At 38.1% G+C, this 20,438-nt stretch overlaps 1 protein-coding gene across 2 annotated transcripts in view; it reads left to right on the top strand.

The window, feature by feature from the left end:
- Window positions 1-20,438, top strand: part of CDIN1 (CDAN1 interacting nuclease 1) — a 223,928-nt gene that overhangs the window by 104,171 nt on the left and 99,319 nt on the right. For both annotated transcript variants that reach the window (XR_016392135.1, XM_022587526.2), the window contains exons 9-10: window positions 10,271-10,336; window positions 10,945-11,050. Coding sequence is in view for 1 of the 2 variants with exons in the window: in XM_022587526.2 (XP_022443234.1) it covers window positions 10,271-10,336; window positions 10,945-11,050 (172 nt within the window). In the remaining variant the exon portion in view is untranslated. The remainder of the gene's footprint in view (window positions 1-10,270; window positions 10,337-10,944; window positions 11,051-20,438) is intronic.

Here is a 20,438-nt window from a genome sequence, read left to right as displayed (position 1 = left end):
AGTATAATTGCTTTACAATGGTGTGTTAGTTTCTGCTTTATACAAAGTGAATCAGTTATACATATATATATGTTCCCAGATCTCTTCCTTCTTGCGTTTCCCTCCTACCCACCCTCCCTATCCCACCCCTTTAGGTGGTCACAAAGCACCGAGCTGATCTCCCTGTGCTATGCAGCTGCTTCCCACTAGCTATCTATTTTACGTTTGCTAGTGTATATATGTCCATGCCACTCTCTCACTTTGTCCCAGCTTACCCTTTCCCCTCCCCATATCCTCAAGTCCATTCTCTAGTAGGTCTGCATCTTTATTCCTGTCTTGCCCCTAGGTTCTTCATGACCTTTTTTTTTTTAGATTCCATATATATGTGTTAGCATACGGTATTTGTTTTTCTCTTTCTGACTTACTTCACTCTGTATGACAGTCTCTAGGTCCATCCACCTCACTACAAATAACTCAGTTTTGTTCCTTTTTATGGCTGAGTAATATTCCATTGTATATATGTGCCACAGAAGATGTGGCACATATATACAATGGAATATTACTCAGCCATAAAATGTTTTTTTATATAAGAAGAACAACTGAGATGTTCAGCATATGGAAAGAGGGTGAATTAGATAGAAATCACTTTTTAAAATCTGATAAAAAAACAAGAGTGTATAATGACTCAGAACCAGTTGGAATGGATGACCTATGATGCACCATGAGATATGGTGTAGAACTATGGAGTTCCAATAATATTATGAAGTATCTGATCACATTGATCACTCAGTGACCAATACAGCACAGCCAAGTCTATTGTTTGAAGCCACCGACTGAGCAGTCATATTTTCAAGACTGCTTGGTATTACTCTCTTGGCACCATCTGCTTAAGAGTAGTCAGGCCCTTGGCACCACTTCTTTGCTTCGACTAGCTTTTCTCTGCTTCCTTCCTGAGGACTAGAAGACCCCACCAGGGAGGAAAGGCAAAGGGCTTACTCATGGCTTAAACTTAGTCCCAGGTCCTTGACTCCCTTGATTCCGGGAACTGAGTGCACTAGACTGGATTGGCCATGGCTGACAAAGGCAGTGCAGAAACACGCCAGGGAGTCATTGCCACTTGCATACGTGTTCAGAAAGGGGACTTAATATGGAGGAATCCCATCTATTCCTCTGTGCTCTAAGATCTAGAGGTAATTCTTTTATTGAAGCATACTAAAGATGATACTTAACTGGTGTTTTAGCTGGCTTCATGTAACCTCAGTCCTGTTTTGAAGCATTTCCTCATCAGCATATGAAGAAGTTGTTATTCTATGCACTTTAAGCGTTTTAATGTAATACTGAATTAATACATGTTTATTTATGGTTAAACCATGAAAATTCAAAGCTTTGTATGGAGTATTGTTATGGGGTTGTTCTTTTACCTTGTAAATACCCCTTCACAATGATTAATCATATCTAAAGTACTGTACCAGGTAAATTTAGATAGATCATCAAAAATATTGGTATATAAATAGACCACTAAACGTATTTTATGTTTTCTTGTTTACATGTGTACACCGTGAATTTTGTTGCAGAGGCATTGCAAACATGTTTGTTTTACTTTGATTTTTTTTTTAATAAATGAAGGTAAAATCAATCTCTTTCCCTCCGTGTCTCTCTCTCTCTCCTTCCCTCCCTCCCTCCCTCCTTCAAATCTGGACTACTTTCAAAGGACGAGGATTCTTATTGTTTATATATTACCCCTTCTTAAGAATTATGACTTCCTGAAATTTTTTATCTCATTTAAAATTTTCCACCCATTGTGCTCAATATGTCATTTTATAAAATACATATTTTATCTGACCTCTGTAAAACAGAGAGGTCAGATAAAAGAGAAAAATAAAAATAAATCACTTTTATCTTAACCCTAATAATTTCTTAAATTTTCTTGATTTATAACCATGTACTGAGCAGTTGCTATGGCACAAGATTTAACCAGGCACTATTGGAAAGAGAGTCCTTTTCACTGAAGATTTGGGTGTACTCTTGGATTTATCCTATCTTGTAAATTTATCCATTTTGTACTTCTCGAAATGTATATTGTATTAAGAGGAGTCAACGTTGAATAAATGACTTTAGTTTCTCCAACTCGAAAATATATTTTATTCACATATTTGTTTGAAAAATAAGTTACTGAGTCAGGTACTATTTTAGGCATTAGACATAAGTCAGATAAAGTCCCTGCTTTTGTAGCGTTATGGTCTAGTAGGGAGACAAGTTACAAACAAATAAGTACAGGTAATTTCTAGCAATTTTCTCAGAGTTCTTGTAATTCTTTTATTCATTATCCATTCATTCTTTTCAGTTAACTTTTGTCGCGTATGTTCTCTGCATGCCAGGAACTATACACTAATTACTACGAGGATGATGACAGACACTCCCGCCGTCCGGCTGCTCAGTCACACACACTATTGCCTTGTCCGTCCCAGAAAGAATGCAGTTTCATCTAGTGCATCTCACTTGATTGTCTTGATAGTGAAAATAAATACATTCAAGGCTGTTATCCTGCTTCTCCTATGAAATTTTTGAAAGAAAGGTACAGATTATATTTAAAATCAATAGCTACCCTTTACATATGAAGAAAATGCTACTGGCTCATAAGCTACTTTTCCTGAAGTGGTGATAGAATTTTACTTCCTCATCTGTTCTCTCTCAGCGGCCCCTTCCTGCTTCCATGTGCTTCTCGGACAGCTAGTTGAACTCATTAGCTTGGCTGTCTTACCACTAAGCTAACCACTCTTTCTTTTGGTGCAGCAGACAGATACCTTTAGTACTTGCTATGGGCAGGTACCATTAGGGGTAAAAAAAAAAAAAATCTTAAACATGGAGCCTTCCAGGAAAATTTCAGATAAGTAGAGGTAAGTTCTTTCCAAGGATAGTTAATTTAGAATGAATATTTATTGATCGGCATTTAAAGTCTCAGAAAATGTGAAGAGCCTACTGCCGACTTTTAGGCTTGGAAGCACAAAGAACCCTTCTTAAACTTTAAATTGACCAGTGTCACTTGTGACCATCCTTATCCCCTCTGCTAAGAGTTTGTTCCATTTCTAACATCAGTGAAATAGAAAATGTATTATGTCTACTGATGGAGATGTTTTAATTTGTATCTCTCAAGTAATTAATGAAACCACGTTTTTTTATATCCTCTCTCTGTCTCTGTCTCTCTGTCTGTCTCTCTTTTTTGAGGGGGTGAGGGGAGAGATTTGGACAAAAGGCAAGGGAGGAAAGGAAAATAGTGACTGCCAGAAGATGACAAGACTGTTTGCACTGTTAGGGAAGATATGAAAGAGCTTGTACCAAAGACTGAAGACGAACCATTCATCCTCCATGGGTTGGCATATCTCCAGGTCGGAGGGACTTTCATTAGTGACTTCCACAGCCACTGTCTGGTGCAAATTCTTGTTAAGTTTGGCTTGATAAGGATGGCTCTGCAGTTATTTTATTCTTTCCAGTGAATGTTGCCCTGTTAGTAGAACCTAACAATTATTTTGAGTGACACCTGAGAGACATTTGCTTCATCCCTTCCTCACCCTACCATGTTTGGTCTTGCCTTATGACAAACCAGCATATTTTACATGGGTGCTTTTCTAGCATTCATGTATTACTCTGTGGGACTCCAGGAGGGTGTCATCTGTAAAGCCAAATAGGCTTAGTGAAGGATGTCCCTTGCTGTAAGAAATTAGGATCTTTGTTTCTAAGAGTTCATCTACTCCTGCTGCTTTATTCCCCACCTGAAGCAGCAGTGCTCTGGGGAAGTGATTATGATGTGACAAACGGGGGATTATGACTTTAGGTGAAGAATAGGCAGTGGGAATAGATGAGATTTAGAATACTAGGATTGTGTTTACATGCAGATGTTAGCAGTAGAGGGTAAGAGACTAGAAATAAAACATATGGTTATATAGGCTAAAGGGAACTGAGATGGTTGGGTATTTCAGAAGGTATCAACTATTTAAATTCCTAACTAAAGGTTAAAACTTAGATGCAGTTTTCGGAGTAACAGGAACATTATATTGGGGGCAGGATGTGGAGAATCTGGGGCCTGTTCTCCCCTTCCTGAAGAAGTTGTTGAGGTGAGGGACCATCTTTACTTACTTGCCTTATTGAATATGCTTGTGCACGCTTCTCCCTGGGACCAAGAGAAAAGGACCACAGACATGTGTATGCTGCTGAAAGACAGGTTCTTTGGAACTTTGAAGACAGGTTACCCTGTCCACTTAACGACGGTAGTCTTCCTGCTTCAGGCCCACAGCTCTTCCATCACCATTGCTCTGGTTAGATAACTCACATCTGCCAATATCTCATTTCCTGGCCACTGATGATAAATTGAAACTTTTGGTTGTAAGTGACAGAAATCCAGTCCAACTAGATTATATGCACACACAAAAAAGGAGAATTTATTAGTTCAGAGATACACCCGTGAAGTTTGCTTCTGGTGTGTCTAGAATCCAGAAGACAAAACAGTGTCATCAGTTCTCCTCTTTTTTCCCTTTTGTGTTCTTTTTTGCCCTGTTGGCTTCATTCTTAGACAACAAAGATGATCCCTGGCAGTTGCTAATTTGTTTACTCTTGAGAGTTTCTAATCCCAGGGAACAGTGGTGCTTCTGGTTGGCCTCATAATGAATCTTAGAAAGGGCTCTGATCAGTTATTCTGGGTCAAGTGTCCACTCCTGTGGCCAGTGGTAGGGGGGCGGGAGGACCGCCCACCAGAATCACATTGTGAGAGTAAGGTGGCAGTGCTAGACAGGGCAGAGTACAGGACAGAAAAAATCAAATATCTCACCCCACAGAAAATTAGCTACAGGTTGGAGCTTTATTCCCCATAACCAAAAGGCATCGGGGGTCAAATCTGTTACTGTTATTGTTGGATTGGTTCCTTGGTCCTGTGTGTTTGTGTGTCAGTGTGTAGAGATCACTTCTATGTCTCAGAGCTGCTAATATGCCTCCCTCCATTGAGCTTCGTTCAGGGACAATAGGGTCTTAACATCAGTGACTACACCTCAAAGAGCTGGGGCAGACAAAGGCTAACATTCATCCATTCCACAGGATTTTGGAGTTAGAAAGGGCTCTGTGACCATCCAGTCTCCCTGTTCTGTTTAGTGGAAACTTGCCCCAGACCTTTCATCACAGTTATTGCCCTCCCCCTCCCAACAACTTGCCCTGAATTCTTTTTACTCTACCATGCTGATTTGTCCCTTCTCTTGTGGCATTAAACCAAAAGAATTTAGAGCGATGCAGTATAAAATATGGAAGAGTTTTGCTTTTGTTGTCCATGTTCATATCCTCTGTCTCCACAGCCACCAGTCAGCAGGGGCCAGCCTACCCTGCCTCACTTTGCTCTGTCCTGGCTTGTGACCTCCCATTTGTTTCCTATCTTTAGGGCACTTCAATTTTCACAAGTATTGTCCCCTAAAGACATAAGCAAAGGACAAGGTCAGAGCAGTCAGTTGTATTCCTTATTAGTGGCTTTGATAATAGGCTTTGGGGGAAGAGGTTAAAACTAATGGCTGTAATGAAATTTTTAGGTTCTCTGAAGATTTCATTCATGTGTGTTATCGCTCTCCCCATTAAATGCATATCTGTTCGGTGTACCTTTGCGATGGTTTGCATAGCATAGTAACATCTATTACCAAAACCCTGCTAACTTCTTAAATTGGAAAGGCTGTGAAACTTACTCTTAGAGAATATAAAAATATGGGATGCAAAGGTCATAGCACCAATTATTGAATGAGACAGTGTTTTGGGGGAAAAAAACCAGAAAAACAAGATACTGGAGTAGAAAAGATATACTGTAGTTTTCACTTGTATTGATGTGTATTTTTTGCCCTTCCCCAATTTAGTAAAAATGTAACAGGTGTTAAAAAGTTTCTTTTTGTATGAGGTATTTTAACCTAGCATTTTAGAAACGTTTTGACAAATTCATAGATAAAAGACCATGTCAGAATATTATTTTTCTTTTCATTTTCAGATGTTATGAACTGGAATTTTGCATAATTTCTCTGGGAAATAACTGTATTTCTTAAATTTAAAGTCTTTTAAGAAAAAAAAAGAAAACCTCAAACTTCTTGGCAGTCCTCATGCCGGGCTGATTCTTAAGTATATGTTAACTAGTTTCAGATGTGTTTTGTTCTCTGACTCAAAATCGCGCCTTTATTTTAAAAAAAGAAATTGTGTTATCAGTACTTAATTGCTTTGGATATTTCGGGCATTTAGAGGAGAGGGTAATTAAAAGGCCCCAGAAATTAAACTTTCACAGTGTTCTTTACATATGTGATTCCTTTTTAAAAGTGTCCTCTAAAGGCAAGCCTGACAACTTAAAAACAAATGAAGATCTGGATTGTCTTTTAAAATGTAACATCAGTTTTATCTATAGATGCAGTTTCATTGGTTTTTTAGTTCCATTGAAGAAAGGATCATTAAAATGCTAGAGATCAAGTGATTATTTCGTTCATCTCCTCTTCGGTCAGGTGTCAACCAAATACTATCCAACAGATAGCCATCGCCTCTCTTGCGTTTCCAAATCTTTCAGGAGGAAAATGAGAAAATTTTCCCCACTTCATAAGGTATTACACATGATCAAATTTAAATATTTGTCATAATTAAGAGTGGTATATGGTCTGTTGGGACAAACCAGTACTTGGTTGTGGTGGGCTCTTGTCTATATCTGGCTATTTGAGAGGCCCAGGTGTTGGCAGTCACTTAACTTCTCTTGGCCTCTTTTATCTTGTATAAACTGGAAGGTTGGAAGACTTTACAAGCTTAGAAATACTGTGTTTCTTAAGGCACACTATCTAAATAACCTACATTTTGTGGATCTAGAGGCTAACAAGTCTGCTCTTAAGTGAGAATATTCTTATATTAACTTTGATAATGAACACTTGAGCAATGACATTAACAAGCTTGTACTTATGAAATATATTAGGTGTTTTTAATATACCTTAAGTCAGAAGAGCCCTACTTCATATTTGCTACATTCACTGAATAAGTTAGGTATATAGAATTTGGAGATTGATTTCATATTGATCCCCAGCAATTCTGGGAAGTTATACTAAAAGTACTATTCTAAAACATTGCTGTTACTCTTTTTTTCCCCCTTTCTAACTAATGTTATTCTTTCTTGTTTCTTAATCCTGATCATTTTTTCTTGAAGAAAACAGCAGTTTACTTAAACATCCAGTTTTCCACTTGGGAAGTTCAAAGAATCATAAGTAACCACTTGGTTCCAATATGTACAAAGAGCTCTAAAAACATGGATGAAACTTATGATTCCCAAGGAAAATATAAATTGCAAAACTGACTCTATAAGAGATGAAAATCTAAACAGATCAGTAGCTATAAAAAAAAAAGGGAAAAGTAACCAAAGAGCTACTCACTATAGTAGCAGCAGGCCTAGATTGCTTATTTTGGGGAATTCTGCCCAAACTTTAAGGAATGGATAAATCCAATGTTATTTAAAATACTACAGACCAAAGAAGAAGGTAGGAAAACTTCCCATGTGTAGTCCCTTCCTTGATGATCAAGAGGTACCTCAGAGCAGACAGCTGGGGCCAGGGGTGAAAGATAGCAGTGAAAGTCATCAAATACAACCTTGAACTTTAGGTCACTTTTGTTGTCTCTTAAATCAGGAAAGAAAATTATTAAGTCAGTCCAGGTGGGCTTTGCAGAAGACATGGGTATTCTTAAAAATGCATTTATATTTTATTCAGTTACCCTTCTGAGTCTTAAATATGTGCTAAGCGTATGTTGGTGGTGAGAATGGGGCAGTGAATAGGCCCGGGATTTGGGAGACGGGCACATGCACAATGAGACAAGGGAATGAACAAAGAAGGAGGCAGAAGGGAAGTCATGTGGGATGATGACCCAGCCATAACCTCGAGATCCTAGAGTTGGAACCCTAACCCACCCAATGGTCAACCAAATTTTAAATCCATACCCAATGGTTTGGATAATGATCTAATGGTAAGAAATCTTTGAAGGTCTGGGAGCCAGGAAAGGAGCATAATGCAAAGGCCAGGAAATCAGGTCAGATGGATGGGGCTGACCTTAAAAATCTCCCAGTAGGATAATCCATGATAGAAACTTCCTTCTCCTGGGACCTAGACCAGGCGAGCAAGGCCACCTGTTCATAAATGCTACTTCCTATACTTGCACTCTCATCTTCTCTGAACTTTGCCAAGTTGTACCCTCCTCCTTTGTTAGGAAATCTAGGTTGAGAGATAGTGTGAAGATCGAAAGAAGGCAGGTAAGGCAGTCAGAGTTTAGAAAATAAACAGAGAAGATACCCAATACATAATAGCATAGTACTTCCAATATGTGGAATAACCTCTTTTAAAAAAAAAAAAAAAGCGTAATATCTGGTGGTGACACAGACTCCTAGAAGCTGTCTTTTGAGTACAGTTACTATTGAATCAACTTCATATTGAGAGGGAGGGAGGTGGGGGGGTGGCATGGAGAAAGCATATGAATACTCTTGTACTTTGAGGTTCTCCACAGAAAGATGGAAAGATTTCCTAGCCTCACCTGATGTTTATCTTCAGGAAATTTAACTTGTAGGTATTGTGGTAGTAATTTTGGCACAGTGAACAAGAGTGTAGCATCTGCCTTTTAAGGGATTTTAGTGTGTGCGTTTGGATTGCTTGGTGACCTTTGAAATTTTGTTTTGTGCTGCTGTCGGAAACATAATCATTTTTCTTTCTGAAACAGATTTGAACATCTGCAAAGGTTGATCAAGCTAGGATAGTTTTAATAAAATATTAATCTCTCTTTTTTAATGTCAACCCAGCTTTTAAAACTGTTCATCAGCTACCTGAAACATCAGCTCAAGGCAGTTGGGTTGATTTAATAAATGCCTTTTCCATTAAACATTCTTGTAGCCAGAATGCATTTAGAGGATAGAAATTTTTTCAGTCTTGTTCATCCACAGTTCAGTTTTCCAAATTCTCTTGTTTTTAAAGTAAGATTAATTTTATTTCCTTATTTCAACAGTTAACTTAGAATTTTTTATATTTCAAGCAGGGGAGATTGTTTCAAATTCTAGCATCAGTCCTTCAAAATTTGGATAAAGGATAACAACTGTAACCAAATTTAATTTAAATATCTAGTATAAATATGTGTCTTGTCATTTAAAGGTTATTTACGTTTAAAATGCTGACCTTTCAGGATGTACACAGGAGTGTTCTAAAACAGAGTTTCTGAACATTGGCCATGAAACCACTGTCTTGGCCTGACAAATGGATTGGAAATAAGCTACCCAACAACTGAGAATGGGCCATTAATTTTAATCAAAGGTGATGCAGGAAGGCGAATGGGATGCATGACAATGTCAACAGCCCAGTAGGTGTTAAGAGACCACACAGCCTTCCTTGTTACTTGGTTGGGCCATTAGTTGAGGTTGGGTGAAGACAGAAAGCCATGTCTGGAATTGAATGACCAGGTCACTCCAAAATCTAACAGAGAACTGCTCATTTCAGAATCACATTGTAATGCCTTTAGAAGTCAAGGACAGCGTTTAGAAAATATTGGAGGACTTTTTTTTTTTTAACCAAGCACCTAGGTAGTTTTTTCCAACTTTGTCAAGCACTCTGTTTTCCTGCCTCCTTTCCTCCTGAATGGCTCATTGATATTTACAGAGGATCAAGAAATCGAACAGACTTAGAAAAAAATCTCAAAGCCTGTTTGCTTTTCAGAATTACATATTGTTAGTTGTAAAACTTTGGTAAATGCCAGAAACAATAGCCGACCAAAGGTATTAAGCAGGGTAATTAATTCTCTGTGGGGATCTCACTGTCCTTGTCTCTTTCTTATGTTCTTGTATGTAGGAATAGTTTCACTAATTGAAACTAAACTTTCTTAATTGCTTTAATGAAAGCATTTGTTTTATAAAGGCCAATGTCAATATTGGCTTGATAACATTAGTGATATTCATGGTGGTAGAAGCCTTTTCTTTTAATCAGTACGTATACTTCATTATTTTGAGTATCTTCAATTATAAGAAAGGTAGTGTATGACAGCTTGAATTAATGATGTTTATAATAAAGACATAAAAATGCAGAAGGGACAAAGAGGCATTTTTATATCTATGCTTCCAGTTTGTTATAAAAGTTCATTTATTCCTACACAGCATTGCATATATAAGAATGATATGTATGACTGCATTAGTAATTTTTACACATTTTTAAGGAAGAAAAGCAATTATATTGCTGTCTTGTTAATGGAATACTGTGATAAGTAATAGTATTTGTTCATCCTGTAGATGAAGATCAGCTCCGTGCAAAAGGTTATGACAAAACACCAGACTTTATTTTACAAGTACCCGTCGGTAAGTCCTTAAACTCTGCTATGCATTTGTTTATAGAGAAAAGGGATGTGTTTTTCCCATAGCTTTGCAAAATTGTGTTAATGTTATTAGCAAATGTTACCAGAGAATCTAGATTAGCTTGATAATTTTGTATCTAAAAGTGTGAAATAATTGCAAAGGATTATTTTAAAATAGCAGAAAATTATAGGTTTAGAAGAAACCTATGCCTTAAAAACTTTTATGTATATTTGAGAAATAAACATGTGTTCTAAAGACATTTTGGTTACCACTTTCAAGTCATTTCTCTAAGTACCGAATTTTTAACATAGGGTTCTATTGAAAAGCCAGGCTCACTTGGTTTGCTTTCACATTACTTGTCAACTTATACAGGCAGTCTCAGAATAGGAGAGAGACTTTTGTAAATGACGAAAATAAAAGGGATATGATTGTAGCATAAATGTTCCTTGTTACGAACATGTACGATGTGTTGTTTTATAATTACATCCATAGATGATGGTGAGGGCTAAGCCTCTGTTCATGAATGTGAAGCATAGAGAGACCCAGACAGAGTTCAAAATTTTCAATTTTCCCTTCCCTTTGCTCTATATTAGTAATGCTTTGTCCCTTAGCTGTAGAAGGGCACATAATTCACTGGATTGAAAGCAAAGCCTCATTTGGTGATGAATGTAGCCACCACGCCTACCTGCATGACCAGTTCTGGAGCTACTGGAATAGGTAAGGCCCATTATTTTTCTCTTAAGATAAACGATACTCAGCAGAAATCTCATTAGAAAAAAATATTTTGTTTAGCTGGTAAAAATGCTAGTAGCCTTTGTTTCTAGTAAATACCGAGACTTGATTAATGTATTCGTTTCAGGTAATTTCAACTTCTTTGCTTTCATAATGTAGCTTCATTTTTTAAAACGAAAAATCTCTGCCTAATGTCAAAATTAGTGTAGACGCCATTTTCCATTTCACAGTGATGATATTGGTGTCACTTAAAATATGAAAAATAGGATGTGATATATATTATGATATTGACACTGACTTTTATCCTCTTGATGTGGAAGTTATGCTTTCTGTCAGATCTTAAAAAAATATTTTATCCTCAGCTCTCTGAGGAAAGTATCCAAACGATATGAAAGATCAAAACAAATTACCTTCCAGTGGTAGAAAATAGTTTACCTACCAACTTCAACCAACATTCCCAAAGGCATGGAGATCTCAGTGGTTAAGAAAAGGATGGTGTTGGAGGAGGGGGGAGGATGCCATATTACTGAGTACCCACCATGTGTCTGGGCTTGCAGATTATCTCAGTTAACTCACAAGAAAGTTACGTTTATTCCCATTTTACAGACAACTAAACTGATACTCAGAGAAAATGTAACTATGGGTACAACTAGTTATCATGCATTGTCTTTCTCACGTCTAAATCTGTGCTACTTTTAGCACAACTCTATTGTAATTTACAGTACAACTGTTGAAACTTTGGCCTTTGCTATTATTGCAGTCCCAAGCTTTCACACCACATATTTTTTACCCCTTAAATCAGAAGGTGGGTCAAGGGGTAACCTTTCTAGATTAACTGTGTTCCTTGGTCACTGGCCAACTGTAAGAATACAATAATAAGATGACATTGGTCCAATCATTAAGGAGAGAGACAGTAGCATCTGTGGACAGTAGTCTTACCCTGGAAAAAAACAGTGACAGCCTACAGAATTTGGCATTATATTGTTACTCAGCTTTACAAAAGGCCAGTGGACCTCTCCCGTAGCAGATGTGCTAAACTAAGCCCACTTTTTGCCATGGTAACAATGATGATGACAAAATGCTAAATGTAATGGCTTTCTTGATTTTCTTGTGTAATTGTGCATAGCATCCGAGCTTTACTTTACAGGAATGGAGGAGGAAAGTGCAAAATGTTTTAGAAATCAATGCTGCTTCAGCGTTTCCTGTCTTTTATTCAGCCATTATTCAAATCAGCAGTAATGTGACAAATTGAATTTCAGATTTTTAGCAATTTTATGATGAGTTTGAAATAGTAAAGAAAGCATCATTTTTGATATTATAGGGAAAGCAATGACAAGAAGATTAAATTGCATAAGTTTAGGTTGCTAAGGCATTTTTTAAAAACTGGTAAGCTCAATCATTATGCATTGAGACTGTCTCCCCACTTTGGTACTGATCAAGCCTTTTATGAGAAACAATTAGAATTTGAATCCCAAATAGTAGAGCTTACTTGAAAATTCCAAAGGCACATCTTCATTCTAAAACAACTCAACTGTTGTTTGAACGTCTACTCTGTGCTTAGCCCTCCCCATTTTAGAGGCTGATTAAATAATCAAGTCACGCGTATGGTAGACCTATGGATTATTCACATGGCCGGAGGGGCATTTGAGCAATGGATAACTTAATAGTTTGACTCGGACTGGATTTTGGATTATTGTGTTGCCTACTGCTGTTTTAAATTTTAATGATGTTTTATTTACACTACTGTTGACTTACATTTCCTAAACACATTGTTTGAATGTGTACCAGCTAAGTGGACATAGTTCATTTAGGGCATGTTGTGTGGTAAGGGAAAGCCAGCCTTAGTTTTGAGTGTTCCAGATCATTCAAGGGGGGAATGCTCTGCACAAAAGTCACTAGTTCACAAAATGTCTGCAGAGAGGCCAAGAAATGCAGATCATGCTGACATTCAATATGGAACATAGAGGCATTTACTTGGATATAGAATTTTGGTTGTAATAATGATACAGACTTATCAGTGATGAGGCATTTTGACAGAAGGAGAACTTAGCGCGGTTATGAAAGTTTGGGATCCTACTTTTTTTATATTTTGCCTCAACACAACTCACACAGCATTAGCTAAAATTCATCAGAGTAGGAAGAAATCTTTCCCACCTATAGGTAGCCTTTCAAGGAGGCTGTTGGTTGGCATTTGGGTTAATTGCTTTATTTGTATGATAAGCCTCTAGTCAACATAAGAACTGTTTTCTAGTGTCACACTATTTTTCTTTTTTTCTTCTAGTTTTATTGAGATATAATTGCTATATAGCACTATGTAATTTTAAGGTACACAGCATAATGATTTGACTTACAGACATGAAATGAAAAAATTGTCACATTATTTTTAGATTAAACATTGGATTTTATGATAAGACTGTTCAATGTTTGTGGAATCATAATCTTGTCTAAGCCTATTTTTCCACATAAATGACTACAGTGCCCCTATATTTTAGTTTAATATTTCTCTAAGAGTTTTCTTTTTATGTAAATTAGTATTCTTACTCAGCCTTTCAGCAGCTCCCAATCACACCTTCCCTCTTTATTAAAACATGCTCTTTTTATGGCTTCCAAAAGATATTCTTCTGGGTTTCTTCCCCACACACCAGCAACGTACTCTGTCTCCTTTGCTATCTCTTCTTCCTCTTCCCAGCTCTAGGCTGGAAGGCCCTGGAACTCAGGGCTCACCCTCCTCCCTCTTCTGCCTACATTCTTCCTGGATGTTCCCTGGAAGATCTCACCAGAGACTGTGGCTTTATATTCCATCTCTATGCTGCCATCTCCTAATTTTTACCCTCAGCCCTAAGGTTCCCCCTGAGTATACATTTGTTCATCTATCCAGCTGGCTACTCAGTATCTTCTCCTGGTTATCTAATAGGTATCTCAGACTTTACATGTCCAAAATTAAACCTTGACTTTCTTCCTCAAGCTTGTTACTCCCCCATTTCCTCCCAAGCTCAACTAGTGGCACCACAATATCTCCAAATCCTCAACCCCGAGTATCATCACCAATCCATCAGCAAGTCCATTCAGCCCTACCTTCACCACATCTCAAATTGTGCCTTGTATCACCACCCCACCTGCTGCCACCTCAGTGTCTGTAAGCATCTCCTGGACTATTCCTGTAGCTTCCAAACTGGTCTCCTTGCACTCAGCACTTGCACTCCTGTGGTCAGTGTTTCATACCCCAGCCAAACTGACTCTTGGAAAACATAAATCAGATTGGGCCACTTCCCACCACATTTAAAATAAAATCCAAACTCTTTACCGTGACATTCAGAGCCCCGCATGATCTGCCTCTCACCACCCCCAATTCTGTCCGCACCTGCCCCTCTCCCCTCACCTAAGGTTCTCTCTGTCTCTTATACTTCCTTGGCCACGCTGGCTTTCTCTGTCTTCCCTGAATCTACACTGCTTGTTTCTGCTTCAAGACCCTCACTCTGGCTAATCCTTCTGCTTGGAACTGTCTTCACTTGGATCTCCACATAGCCTGCCCTTTATGACATTCAGGTGTCTGCTCAAATTTCCCCTCCTCAGGGGGGCCTTCCCTAACCACCCACTCAGTCATCCTCTCTTCTCACTCGGCTCTACTTTTCTTCATAATACTTACTCCTGTCTGAGTGAATGAATAGACAGTAGTTGGAAGCATTTATACAAACACCAATTTACTTGGTTTGAAAGAGCTTTACCTTTTATATTGCTATTTCTAATTACTACACATAGGGTGCAGTTCATTCCTTTGTAATCAAAGCTTCAAGAATTTTCTCCAGCTTAATTAACCTCAGACAAATTTAAATTTTGCAATGTAGTCACCTTCCCTAAAATCAGATACTGAGTACAGAGCATAAGCTGCCTTTTCGGCAAGTGGGCCCTCATCCCAGGTACGATCTTGATTAAAGAACTCCTCAGAACTCTTCCAGTTCTGTGGGGTTAAAAGAATGCCTCTGAGAAGCAGCATTTGAACCATAACATAGCATATGGCAGTGTAGGAATAGGTGCCGCCACTGCACAGCCCATCTCCCTTTTCTTATCACCTTTGGCTCTGTCCTACACCTGGGAAGGTTCTAAGCACAGCCCAGCCTGTACATCCAAGCTCCATGTATTGATACCTTCAAACCTCTGCCCTTGGTCATCTCTCAGGCCAGAGGTGCACACTCTGGTGGTCTGCCCTCTTATCAAGCAGGCAGGCCCTGAGAGTGGTCTCAGGACTATTTGATCAGGAAGTTCTGAGGTCCCTGGTAACATGGAGTGTGACTTAGAAAGGTATTGGAGGGAACAGACATCAGGTGAAGATGTCCCCTGTGCTCTGCAGACTCCTCACCCCATGGGCTGCGGTACAACCAGAAGAGGCCAGAGCAGAATCCTCTAAAGTTTGGGTCCAGGCCATGGACCCCTCTTGACTGGGACTAAAGGTATCAAAGGAAGCAAGTATATTTGTCTTCCAAAGTCATTTCTTGTGCTGATGTTAGGATATGAGGGGAGATGAGCACCAGAGGAAATATGGGCTTGATCACATTGATGTCTCACTGAAAAGATGAAGAGCTGAGTTCCATCTGTGGGATTTTTGAACCTTTGGCTCCAGAGAGTCTACACTCCTAGAGGCAATGGTAAGCTAATACCTTCTACCACAAGAATCGATTTGACTTTAGTTCTTACCTCTAAGTATTTTTTAAAGATTGGTTATTTACTCAATGGTTTAGTGATTGCTTTCTCTGGGTTTCTCTGGGCTGTGCTAACTTGAGAGGCGAGGCATTTAGAATGGGGCTGCCAAGCAGTTAGAGTTAAGGAAGGTATTTTTCAGAGGATGTCCAAAAGTTTTTCCTGTATGAAGGTACTTCCAGGAAGCCTGCAATTAACCAAATCACAGATTTCCAGTTATTTCAGTCTTGTTAACAACAAGGCTGATCACATCTGTCTTAGGTTGGAGAATGTGCCTCAGCTATAGAAGCTCTTGCAAACCTTCAATTACAGCAGCCTCAGAAGGCACTGCTGCCGTATACTAACAAGCAGTCATCACCAGCAACAAGAGACAGATTGACTAATAATTAGCAAATGCACTGGAGAGGGCCTCTCTGAAGGTAAAAATATAATAATTTGCTTTTCCATCTCTTATGGTGGTGCTGGTTGTGAGATACTGATATCTCATTGTTCCAGAGAAATACTTGACACTGTTATTAGCTGGAGTGACCTAGAACTATTTTAAAAGGACGAAGGAAGTGTCTTCTGTGTAGATAGTACTTTTATGAGTTCTCATAATGGTTAAGTACCATTTTTTTCTGCATTTGGAGTATGAATAGCAAGAACTTTGCCCACCACAGAATTCATATTTTCTGCCATTGTTAATTGTTTTCAATGTTGACTTTAAATACAAAATTGAATGAGGAATAGAAATGTTGTCTTAGGCTGTTGAAGTGGTATTTGCAATAAAGAGATAGTGGTTGAGAAAACTGGAATGAGTTAATCATGGATTAAAGGGAAAGAAAATAGGCTTATAAGGAAATGTCAGTGAATCACAGTTTCTCAGAAAGATGTCTATCTGATATTACCTTCAAGCATATACAAGATTTTTTTTAGTTGGGGAGGGATGGTGCCTATTGACCAGTTTCCCAAATCCAGGGGACCAAAGAATTGTTGAAAGCATAACTCTTCTTGCTGAGCTATTATGATAGAGTTAATATGAATCACATATATTTCAGAAGTATTACCACAAATCAAACCAAGAAGCAAATGATTGGGTGTCCATTCTAAGGATGGAAACACAACCGTTATGATTGTCCAGAGAGAGTAAGAGAAAACTAAAGGAAGTGACTCAGGAGCACAGAGTGAGGAGCCCAAGGATACAGAGTTCATTTTTGAAATTAATTTTGGAACAATGGAGATCAGGTTGAAATTGCTGCTAAAAGGGCTTGGGGTTTAGGGCAGTGATTCTCAAACTTCACATGTATTAAAATCACATGGTTGGAACTTTTTAAATATTGATGTGAGATTCATCCCTGGAGAACTGATTTAATTGGTGTGTGGTGGAGCCTGGACCTTAGGAGTTTTTTTTTGTTTCGTTTTGAAAACTTCTGATGATGACGTTGACCTGCATCAAGTTGAAGTCCACTTCTTTACATGGCCTTCATTTGCCAGCTAGCCCCAGCATTCCTAGCCTAGATGCTTCTACATAGAGTCTTCATAAGAAAAAGAAGAGTTTTATTGAGGAATACTGGTTCAGATCAGCGAACACTTCACAGACACTTGTTAGTCACGGCATCTGGCCTCTGCCTTTGAGGGCTTCATAGTGAGGCCTGAGGCAGTGAATTGCAAAGACAGAACCTGAACCCAGGTCTCCCTCTGAACTCATACCCGTGTACTTTCTGCTCCACCATGCAGCTTAATGTCAGTCATAGTGATAAATCTGTTATAAGAGGCTACTTACTCTGTCAGTTAATGCAGGGATCCCCAACGCCTGGGCCATGGACCAGTACCGGTCCGTGACCTGTTAGGAGGTAAGTGGCAGGAGGTGCTGCGGGTGAGCAAGCGAGCGAAGCTTCATCTATATTTACAGCCACTCCCCATCACTCGCATTACCACCTGAGCTCTGCCTCCTGTTAGCATTATGGTGAAGTGTATAATTATTTCATTATATATTGCAGTGTAATAGTAATAGAAATAAAGTGCTCAATAAATGTAATGCACTTGAATCATCCCGGAACCATCCCCCCACAACTCTAGTCCTTGGAAAAACTGTCTTCCACGAAACTGGTCCCTGGTGCCAAAAAGGTTGGGGACCGCTCACTTAATGGGTTTGCTAAGCTGAAGCTAAAAACCTCTCCAGCATATGAGGTGTAGATATTCACCTTCATGTGGTTCAAGAAAATGGGCCAGACGTTCTCTGTTGCTCTCCTTATTGTATATTCAAAATGCACATCTGTAGGATTAATATAAAATCCTGTCAGATATACATACCTATGCACCCAGAACATAACAACCCCTAAATTGTTGTATTTGAAATCTACAGAATCAGAGTTTTTTTATATATGGTACAGAAAAAAGTAAGCATGTAAAAAGTCTGTTTTAATAAGTAATGGTGTTTTTAAAAACAGCTTTAATGAGATATAATTGACATACAATATACTGCACATATTTAAAGTACATAATTTGACAAGTTTAACATACGTATAAACTCGTAAAATTATCACCATGACAAAGATAGTGACAAAGATACCTACCACCTCTACAAGTTCCTTGTACCCCTTTATAATCGTTCTTCTCAATCCCTTCAGTTGTCTCTGCACCCAGGCAACCACTGATCTACTTTCTGTCACTATTCATTAGTTTACATTTTCTGTTTTCTGTAAATGGAATCATTCAGCATATACTCTTTTGTCTGGCTTTTTTTTTTTTACTCAATGTAACTATTTCATTATTCATCCATGTTGTTGAACATATCAAGAGTTCATTTTTTTCATTGCTGGCAAGTATTCAATTGTGTGGCTGTCCCACTGTTTGTTTATCCATTCACTTGTGGATAGACATTTAAGTTGTTTCTAGTTCTGGCTATTAGTAATAAAGTTTCCATGAACAGTCATGTAAAAATCTTGTATGGTTTCATTTCCCTTGGGCAAATACATAGGAACAAAATAGTTGGGACATTTGGTAAGTGGATTTTTACCTTTTTCAAAATGATTAAACTGTTTTCCAAAGTGGTTGTACCATTTTATGTTCCCATCAGCAGTTTATGGGAGTTCCAGGTGCTCCCTTCGGTCAGTCTTTTTAACTTCAAACTTTCTAATAGTTGTGTAATAGTGTCTCAATGTGATTTTAGTTTTTCTGTAATGACAAATGATATTGAGAATCTTTTCATATGTTTATTTTTATCTATTTGTCTCCTTTGGAGAAGCGTCTGTTCAAATCTTCGGTTCATTTTTTAGTTGAATTGTTTTCTTATTATTGAGTTTTGGTAGGTTTAAAAAATACCATGGATTTAAGTCCTTTATCAGATATATGGTCAGATATGAAATATTGTCTTCCAGTCTGTGGCTTGTCTTTTCATTCTCTTAACAGTGGCTTTCAAAATCAGAAGTTTTTAATTTTAATGAAGTCCAGTTTACCAGATTTTTTCTTTTATTATGCCTTTGATGTCATATCTAAGAAATCTTACAGATTTAAAGACTTAAAGAAATCACAGAGATTTTACCCTTGTTTTCTTCTAAAAGATTTATAATTATATATTTACATTTAGGTCTAGCATCCATTTTCAGTTAATTTTTATGTATGGCGTGATGTATGGCTTGAAGTTTATTTTCTTGGATATGGATATCCAGTTGTGCCAGAACCATTTGTTGAAAAGCCTATCCTTTCTCCCCTAAATAGTCTTTACACATATGTCAAAAATCAATTAATCATATATGTATGGGCCTTTTTCTGAATTCCCTGTTTTGTTCTGTTGGCCAATTTGTCTGTCTTTATACTAATTCTACACTGTATTGATTACTATAACATAATTTTGAAAACAGGTAGTGTTAGTCCTCCAACTTTATTTCTCTTTTTCAAGTTTTTTTTGTCTATTTTTGGTCCTTTGCATTACCATATGAATTTTAGAATCAACTTATAAATTCCTAAAAAAATCTGCTGGACTTCTGATTGGCATCACATTGAGTTTATAGACCAATTTGGAACCCTATGTATTTTATATTTCTTGATTCTATAGGAAGTGATTTTTTTTTTGTTTCAATTTCCAATTTATCATGTTAAAATACAGGAATACATTTGATTTGGTGTATTGATCTTGCATTGTGCAAGTGGGTAAAACTCATTTATTAATACTTTACTTATTTGGTAGATGCCACAGGATCTTCTATATAGACAACCATGTTGTTTATGAATAAAGACAGTTTGCTTCCTTTTTCAATTTGGATGCTTTTTTTTTTTTAAACTGCACTGCCTAGAATCTCGTATACAAAGGTGAATAGTGGTGAATGTGTACACCTTGTTCCTGGTCTTGGGGGAAAGGCATTTAATCTTTTACCATTAAGAATAATATTAGCTATAGGTTTTTGTAGATGCCTTTTAGGTTTGAGGAAGCTCCCTCTATTCCTAGTTTGCTGAGAGTTTTTATCAAAATAGGTGTTGGATTTTGTCAAAATGTTTTTTCTGCATCTATTAAGATGATCACATGGATTTTTTTTTTTTTTTTTTTTTTTTGCGGTACGCGGGCCTCTCACTGCTGTGGCCTCTCCCATTGCGGAGCACAGGCTCCGGACGCGCAGGCCCAGCTGCCATGGCTCACGGGCCCAGCCGCTCCGCGGCATGTGGGATCCATGTGGGACTAGGGCACGAACCCGTGTCCCCC

The sequence above is a fragment of the Delphinapterus leucas genome, chromosome 2 (assembly GCF_059928025.1).
Source record: "Delphinapterus leucas isolate spDelLeu-1000000601 "Yukka" chromosome 2, BTC_Dleu_Yukka2, whole genome shotgun sequence".
NCBI classification, from domain to species: domain Eukaryota; kingdom Metazoa; phylum Chordata; class Mammalia; order Artiodactyla; family Monodontidae; genus Delphinapterus; species Delphinapterus leucas.
The sequence above is the reverse complement of the archived record's forward strand: the minus strand, read 5'-3'. Positions and strand labels throughout refer to the sequence as shown.